A 9,249-nucleotide genomic window follows, 5' to 3' on the forward strand; every position below is an offset into this window, starting at 1 on the left:
TTTTATAATATGCTAATGTTCATTATCACTTTCTTCATCACTATCACTGTCTGATGAATCAGAAACACTAGAAAACAATAGAATGTTGTTGCAGGAACTCCCTTGCACTTCGCAGTTACACATCTCAGTACACTGAAGATTATTAATTTTCTCCTACACATGCATGTATTATTTGAACATGTAGGCCTACATATTGAACAGGTACATCTGTTAAAATCAGCAACTGCTTCAGGGGCAGCCTGCTTTTCTGACAAGACAGGTCTCAATTTACCATCTTCCATAAACCAGCCCAGTTTGCATGGATCAGGGATTTCTGGATGAATAACAGTATACTGGCTCCATATATTGGCCTGCAGATGTACACACAATATATGCTCATATAAGGCTCCTGCAGTTGGTGGCAGCTTATCTACACCTTGATTGTTTGGCAGAGATTTGAATCTTTTCCATCGTAAAGTTGAAGCATCTTTAGCAGATACTTTCTTCTTTCCATGAAGACTAAACAAATTACAGTATTCATGCCAAGTTGTGGAAGTCTTCTGAAGATCAATACAAACCAGTCTGTATCATTCCCAGATTCAGAGGCCACTTCTATGCCATGGGGAATCATTAGAGCATCAGCTTCTTCTTGTGTGCTTACAGCTGTTGTTGGAGGATGCTCTGGAGTGTTTGTTTTGACATCTTGCCGTGTGAATTGTGACAGGTACCACTGAAACCGGAAGAAGAGTGGCTCTTCAGCCAATAGACGATCATCTTGGACCAGAACGAGCAGTGACATTACCAGGCTTCAATGCTATCACCGGTTGTGATAAAAAATATTACAGGGCATAATAATGGTGTTGGAAAAAAACAGCCCTTAAGATGTTTATGAAATCACCACCTCATGTTTACATGCTTTGGCCAAGCATGTGGGGAAGGGAATATGCCATCATTAATGTGAGAATGGGATGCAAGGAGTTTTTGTGTAGTCTTCTCTGAACGAAGAAAGTATCTGCTAAAGATGCCTCAATTTTACGATGGAAAAGATTCAAAACTCTGCCAAACAATCAAGGTGTAGATAAGCTGCCACCAACTGCAGGAGCCTTATATCAGCATATAGCATGCACATCTGCAGGCCAATATATGGAGCCAGGATACTTTTATTCATCCAGAAATCCATGATCCATGCAAAATTGATGGTAAATTGAGACCTGTCTTGTCGGAAAAACAGGCTGCCCCTGAAGCAGTTGCTGAGCTTATCTGATGTACCTGTTCAATAAGTACATGTTCAAATAATACATGCATGTGTAGGAGAAATAATCTTCAGCGTACTGAGATATGTAACTGCGAAGCGGAAGGGAGTTCCTGAAACAACTTTCCATTGTTTTCTAGTGTTTCTGATTCATCAGACAGTAACAGTGATGAAGAAAGTGATAATGAACATTAGCATATTATAAAATCACTGATGTAGGTAAATATTAAGTAAATCACAGTATGTAATATGGTTACATAATACTGACACACACACCACCCACACATTATATATATGTATGTATATGTACAGTATATATAATATATATATGTATATATATACATATATATATACATATATATAACATAGGTAAGCACGTGTGTTCAAAGTAAGATAGAAAAATATGGAGACGATGGTAAATGAAAATACAGTCATCGAAGGTAGACTTAAGGAACACAAAAATATTTATTTAGTTTCATATATATTTATATAAGTTTCATGTATATTTCGGTTGTTCCTACAACCTTCTTCAGCGTGTAAGTGAAGACATAATCAAATAGCTTAGACAGATCATCTTGTCACATTAACATAATAATAAAGGGTGTATCTAAAATAACAAATAGTTTATACATGGCACTGTTGATGTCTATGAGAGTAAATAATGAAAGTAGAGAGCTAAACATAGTGGCCCATACAAAATGAATGAAATACACAGAAAAAAAATTGAACTGTATAGTTAGTCCAATCTCAGAACTATAAGTGATAAATAAAAAATTAATACAAAGTTACAAAATAGAGTGAAATAAGCAAAACAATGGCGGCCATTTTGAAACTGCTGGCACCCCCCTCCCCCTTACGTATGAAAAAAAAATGTTGCACATACTTTTTTGATTTATCTATGTCTACTCTACATCATATCCAATTTTTAAAAAATATAGCAAAAAAAAATGCAACCAACCAAAGTTTGCTGGACTATAAGGCTCGTGATCGCGGTACCCTGACTATTAAAAATTAGCAGACGCACTGGGAACAGTGGCGGCTCCAGCGGGGTGGCAGGGGAGGGGCTTAAGCCCCATACCGGACAGGTCAAGCCCCCCGCCGGACAGAGCTCGTCGGGCAGTCAGACCATAAGACATATTAACATAGGCCCACACCAAGCCAACACATGTCTGTTACAGTCCGATAGTGCCATTTTCGGCCATCTAGAGGTTGATATATTTTTAAAAAATCTCATTTGAGAGGGGAAGCCTCCCTCTCAACCCCTTCTCCCAGCTCGAGTCTACGACCTCAAATCCCCCTGTCGGACAACTTAGCGCCCCCTCCTCCAAGAAAATATATCCTAGAGCCGCCACTGCCTGGGAAGCGTTGTTCACGGCATTGGATTGCAGCGAAAAATGATTCCCCCATCATTATTGGAACATGCCTACGTCGCGCTTGGCTGACTAGTTTTAGATTTACACTTCTCATGTCTTGTGTTGTAAAATGTATTTCAAACCAATCATGCTTGGCTGGTTTTGATTTACGTTGTGGAATAGAATTTGGAGAGGGCGTTTGATCAAGTCAGACCTACGTTTTGAATTTGAATAACATTTTAAAGAAATTAGATCTACATTTTGGAAAATTTGAACTACTTTTTGAAAAATTTGAACTTTATTTTCGGAAACTAGATCTACATTTTAAGAAATTTACGCCTACGTTTTGATAAATTACAGTAGACATTGAACTAGTATCAACGAATATAGGCGCTCACTTCACTTTTATTTATTGCAACTTCGATGTCCTTTGTCAATGCGAGTTGATTAAAATTACATTGAAGTTGATGCATACGGAACAAATTATTATTTAAGACACAAAGTCTACCACTGTGTAGCAACTGATTGTTTACCCCAAAACCAGTCTACAACAGAGACGTATCCAGGGGGATTCGTGGGAGCCGCGGCTCCCCCCCCCCCACCTTTGTACACAGTGTTAAAATTTTAAAGCTTGTTCTTGAGCCAATACAAATTCTTTCCTGGGATCACTCAAAATGAATACTTCTAAAACATGTAAATATGCATCAGTACACGTTATACACAGGCCTAACAGAACACATAAGCCTAAGCGTGATTTAAAAAAATTTGAAATCCATAAATCTCAGGCCAGGTCTTTTAAGATAGAAATGCGATACTGTGGTTCAATTTCGTTTTTATCCTTTTCCAAGTTTCTTTAAATGTTTGTTTAATAATACTACTACTAATAGTAATAATAATAATAATAACAATGATGATGATGACGATAGTAATAATTGATATTAATATTAATAACAATAAAGAGTGAAAGAAAATTGTGCTAAATGCGAAAAAAAGTTGTGATTTGTTGATCATAATATAGTATATATAGTTAAAGCTTAGTAAGCTATAGTTAGGCCTAAGTTGTCCTGGATATTAAGTAGGTCCCTGATGAAAGATCATGAGAAATTTGTTGACTATAATGGTGATGTGATGATGATGAATTTTACTATATAAAAGTGTCATTTCCGGCCATCTCGAGAGGTACTATTTCCTCCAATTTTCTCACCTCAGCCCCAGCCATGGTGGGTCTGAGGTGGTTGTGAAATCACGTTTTTGAAGTAGGCCTATGTAAAGTACATACTCAAAGACAATGTTTTTAGGCTTTGTTTTCTGTGGTATATCACACACACATTAATAAGATCTCTATGGTTGTCAAAAATTCCTGATAAAAGATCATGAGAATTTTTTTGGCGCTTCATTTTGACTAACGGTGATGTGAAGATGATGAATTTTACTAAAAGTGTCATTTCTGGCCATCTAGAGGTACTATTTCCTCAAATTTTCTCACCTCAGCTCCAACCATGGTGGGGCTGAGGTGGGTGTCGACTCACAAAATGCCCTCCCCCTCCACCTTTCAAAACAGATCTGTGCCCTTCCCTGGGTATGACATTAAAATCCATCGAGTCGGCTCCTGATGTATGGCTTAGTGAATGCCGTTTGTTTTTAGGATGTGATCTGCTTTTTCATGTCCATTTTTCGTGATTATGACTATTCTGGATAAAGAATGTTTTGAGCAGAGGTGGATTCAAGCCCCCCCCCCCCACCTTAATTTTTTAAGGGAAAAAACAAAAATATATTCAAATTGAAGTGCGAGAGTGTAATTTCCGGCCGTCTAGAGATGCCCTAATCATAAATTTTTTTACTTGTGATAGGCAAACAAAGGTAGCATATTCTTTTTTTTTTTAACAATTTGACATTATTGGATCACTTTTAGGAATGAAATTTGAGAAGGGATTTAGCTTCAAAATGGTGAGCCTGATTGTTGCAGATGTGATCCCAGTGGTAACTCAGTTAGGGACCTGTGATATTGAGCTTTGTTTCGGCGACATTACTAAACTTCCTGTAGAAGAAAAAGTTGATATTGTGGTTGTTTCTGCCTTTCGAGGTGAGTTTGTCTTCACATTCCTTTATTTCACATACTGTATGATAGCATCTAACAAGGCAAGCTTGCCGTGTTTTAATACGTTGCCAAAGGTTTGCACTTTGTAGGAAATTATGGTTAGTTGCTATGAAAATTGGGTAAATTTTAAACTAAATTTCAAGTTGTGATTATGACAACAAATGTTAATAAAGTATTGATTATTAACCAAAACATGGAACTTTAAGAAATTTGATAATCTTATTAATCACCATGAAGATTATTATAAATAATACCACTGCATTCAGGCCTATTTTCATCTGATGCTCACCTTTCGGGAAATCATCTTACAGGAGATTATAGTCCAACACCAACGTCCCTGATTGGGTCCTTGAAACTAAGTCTAGGTCTTGATGTCAGAAGGCTTGCTCAAAACAAAGAAGAAGATCTACGTGAGATACACCACTGCTGGTGGACGTCTGTGCTGCCGAAGCACCTGCCATTCAAACGACTCATGTGTTTTGAAGCTGAACAGTTAAGTTTAAATATAATAATAGTTTATATAATAATAGTTAATATAATTTTTAAGAGTACATTCATGCCTGTTGAAAGTTGGACAACCTGATCATTCGTTCACCCTATGATTGACAGCAATGCAACAGTGCTTCGTCTGTGGTTATAACTTGGTCATGCTGAACAGCTACCACTACAATGATTTTTTTTTTACACACAGAGCACTCAGTACCGAATACCAACACTTTTAATTCCTTTTAATTTGGAACTTGAATTTGAAAGACATTTTCAAACATATTGCCATTGACAATATTAGTCATCCTGCTATAGGGTAGGTACCTCTAATCAATTTGATGAATATCGCTACATGTGAAACGTAGTTCAAACAATTCTTTGCTCTCTGTTTAAAAAAAAAAAATGAACAATCTTTAACTGCATGTTATTTATGATATAGGTCGATCGCTAAATGTTTTCAAAGTGTACTTGTTGTCAAGTTTGTAAACAAACATATCTGGAGTTATGACAAATATTGCCGATCTTTATGACCAAATTGATGGACAAGTGTTTGGTGTAAATTTTGCAGCTGACATGTTTTACCAGAATGTTTCCTAATTGTTTAGTGCAATTGTGGCAAAGGTTTATATGACACAGGCATTTCTGGGAAATACAAAACAGACTATAATATAACAAGTATAAACTTAATAGGAAACTCAATTTTTTTGGAAGTATGTGAAGAAACTTATTAATATTATTATATGTTGTTGTTATTATGTGTTGGAGTTAAACTTTACAGCACATATTTTCAATTTATTCTGATACATTTACACTTATATTCTTTCAGTGAAGGTTTTTCTAGGCCACAAGAACATGTTGGAGATGTGTTTCGTTGTCTGAATCTAATTCTGAATAATCAAGATGGTTCCGTCATTACACCTCTACTTAATACAGGTGACCAGGTAAGGAGGAATAGGGTAGTGGGAAAATATTTCCACCTAACGTGATACAGAGGAACATGTTCGTTTGGTAAAGATATACTGTGCTACCCCAAAGATATGTGAAAATCCTCCCAAATTCAGATAGCACTTTGTCGTACTCACTTAAGAAACTAGTTGTGGTTATTGAAACTTTAAAAAAATATTGACGCCAACAGAACAATCATCTACACTATTTTCAGCGATGTGAAACCAAAACGTATTGATGAAGTATATTTACACAACGACATAAATGATTTGAATGACGTTGTGTAAATATACTTCATCAATAAAACGTATACTGATGAAGTATATTTACACAACGTCATTCAAATCATGTGCAAAATAGTTAAACAGCTTTAAAGAACCAAACAATAACGTGCGTGTCGACAATAGAATTGCTTTAGAAATATATCTTCAAAAGTAATTTTCTAGAGCATAGCAGCATGGTACGGACTATGTCTAATGAAGAAAATAACTTTGAAGTATTAATTTATTCTATGGAAAATAAAAGTATATTTTGACTTGATTTTGAAGTAATTCAAAAGGTACGAAGCGGTTCATGTCTTGTTTTGAAAAAAAAAATGATCTTGCAGTTAGGCGATTCATGATGTATGTCAAAATATTATATATATATATATATATATATATATACATACTGTACATATAAATATATATACATATATATACATACATATATATATTATATTTATTATATTATATATTTATATATTATATAATTTATATTATTATTATATACGTTATTATTATTATCATTATTATGCTATTATTATTATTATTGTTATTATGCTATTATTATTATTATAATTATTATCATTATGCTATTATTATTATAATTATTATGCTATTACTGTATTATTATTATTATTATTATTATTATTATTATTATTACTTCAATTTCAATTTCATTTTATTCGTCTCCCCTGGGAGAAAACATTCCAGTATACATACAATACAATCCAATCCATAAAATATAAAATTTGCATCACATAAAAAAAGCATCACATCAAAAGAAGTAACAAATTAATCAAATAGAGATAAAATAATAAAATCCATTCAAAATCATTAACAAAAATGGCGAACTTAATACTGTCACAAACACCATGGGAAACACAATCAACAAACTTGCAAGATTTTAAAACATGATTATTATAATTATTATTATTATATCATTATTATATCATTATCATTAATGTTATAGTTTATATTAACATATTTAGTTAAGGTAGTGCGACGTCTGGTTGGGAAAATACACCACAGCATAACAAACTAATAAAGGTCCCTTAAGTAGATCAAGTGATACAACGTGTTTACATGTCTTACACCTCGGTCGATGGCAAGGAGTAGTCGAACCTTTAGGTCTTTCAGAAATAGGTTGAAGTGAAGAATGTACAAGTAAGTCATGGATACTGGCATCACGACGATAGGCACATAGTGGAGGAAGCTGAAATATCTCACTAGTAGATGGATCAGTCTGGAATATGTGGTAATTTTTCTTGATGACTCTAGCAACTTTGGTAGTGGTCGGGTGAAATGTCATAATAAGTGGAACTCTGTTAGTGGACGAAGTAGCAGTGGGTTCTAGAGCGTCGGTTTGGGAGGTACCTGTAATACGACGAAAGCCTGGTTGGTGACAGATGAGGGGTATCTTTGATTGAAAAATGACATCATCTCTACTGCCTGATTCGAGAAATCGTCGTCATCACTGCAAATTCTTCGTAGTCGCAATAATTGAGAATATGGAATACCTTGTATACATGCACTGGGGTGAGACGAATTATACGTTAAGTAGGTATGTGGGTCAGTTGGTTTATAGTGGATACTAGTAGAGATACTATTACCAGATATAGATAGTTCAATGTCAAGAAATGCAACTTTGGTAGCAGAAATTTCGTGGGTGAACTTGATTGCCGGATGGTAGTCATTAACATAGGATATAAAGTTAGTGAGTTCGTCATAATTACACGAGGCTGTTCCCACGCAGTCATCAATGTAGCGCTTAAACATATCGGGTTTGGTACCATCATATGAATCGAAAATACGTTGTTCTAACCATCCAACAAACAAGCAAGCAAAGCTGGGTCCCATTTTAGTTCCCATAGCGACACCGGATATTTGCTGATAAAAGTTACCATTGAATTATGGCGGCCGGTAAATTCAAATCCCTTGAATGTGCGAATAGCATCGTTAGTATCATTAATGTAGGTAGGAAGTTTCTTGACGATAGGAGAGAGCACGCTATCCAAGTATTCACTGATGATGACTGTAGGACAGTTGCAAGTTGAGACAATAGGACGACCAGGAGAGTTATCTTTGTGAATTTTCGGTAACATGTAGAATTTAGAACAACTAGGGCGTTGATTAATTAAAACAGATGCACTTGAAGGTAATTCTTCGTTAGCAATCATATCATTAATAACAGACTTAACATGGCGTTGGTCATCAGGAGTAGGATCGAATGGTACAGAAATGTAAGTGTTCCTATCAGAAAGTTGATTACCTTCACATATGTACAAGTCCTTGCGCCAGACAACATTAGCACCACCCTTATCGGCAGGTTTGATGATCAAATCGGAGTTGTTTCGAAGATTAAACAGAGCTTTCTTCTCACCAACAGATAGTGATTCCGATCGGGAGCGTTGTTTGAGAACATTCTTGTTAATGTCATGGCGGCATTTGTTGATGTACAAATCAAGTGCAGGGAATTTTCCTGTTGGAGGCAGGGTTGCCATTTGGCCTTTTTGACGGCCAGATTCCTCAAATCTGGCCGTATAAAAATTTGTCTGGCCGTAGCATTTGAAAAGTCACGGCCAAACTATATTTGGCCGAATTTGTCCGAATTTTTGAAAAGTTTACATTTTTTTTTTCAATATAGGCCTAATATAACGTAGACTTGTTTTGGATATTTTGTTTTTGTTAGCTTAAATTCTATATTTGATTCTAACCTTTTACCTTTGTTTGTACTTGCACTAAACACTTATCTATGTTCCCCGGTTCAGCCAATTTGACGTACGAGAGTTTATTTAAAAGATGACATTTAATAATTTAAATTGTTCGGATGAAATATATTGTTTATGAAGTTTATCCTCGTTTAAGCTTTATGAA

General features: G+C 35.3%; 1 protein-coding gene across 1 annotated transcript in view; it reads left to right on the forward strand.

Moving 5' to 3' along the window:
* Positions 1-6,329, forward strand: part of LOC117120194 — an 11,440-nt gene extending 5,111 nt beyond the window's left edge. The window contains exons 3-5 of the mRNA XM_033265211.1: positions 4,496-4,666; positions 4,993-5,173; positions 5,994-6,329. Of these exons, the coding sequence (XP_033121102.1) occupies positions 4,496-4,666; positions 4,993-5,173; positions 5,994-6,153 (512 nt within the window). The 3' untranslated portion in view covers positions 6,154-6,329. The remainder of the gene's footprint in view (positions 1-4,495; positions 4,667-4,992; positions 5,174-5,993) is intronic.
* The last annotated feature ends 2,920 nt before the right edge of the window (positions 6,330-9,249 follow it).

The sequence above is a fragment of the Anneissia japonica genome, unplaced genomic scaffold (genome assembly GCF_011630105.1).
Source record: "Anneissia japonica isolate Jap-2015-1 unplaced genomic scaffold, ASM1163010v1 scaffold8948_len120252_cov100, whole genome shotgun sequence".
Taxonomy (NCBI): Eukaryota; Metazoa; Echinodermata; class Crinoidea; order Comatulida; family Comatulidae; genus Anneissia; species Anneissia japonica.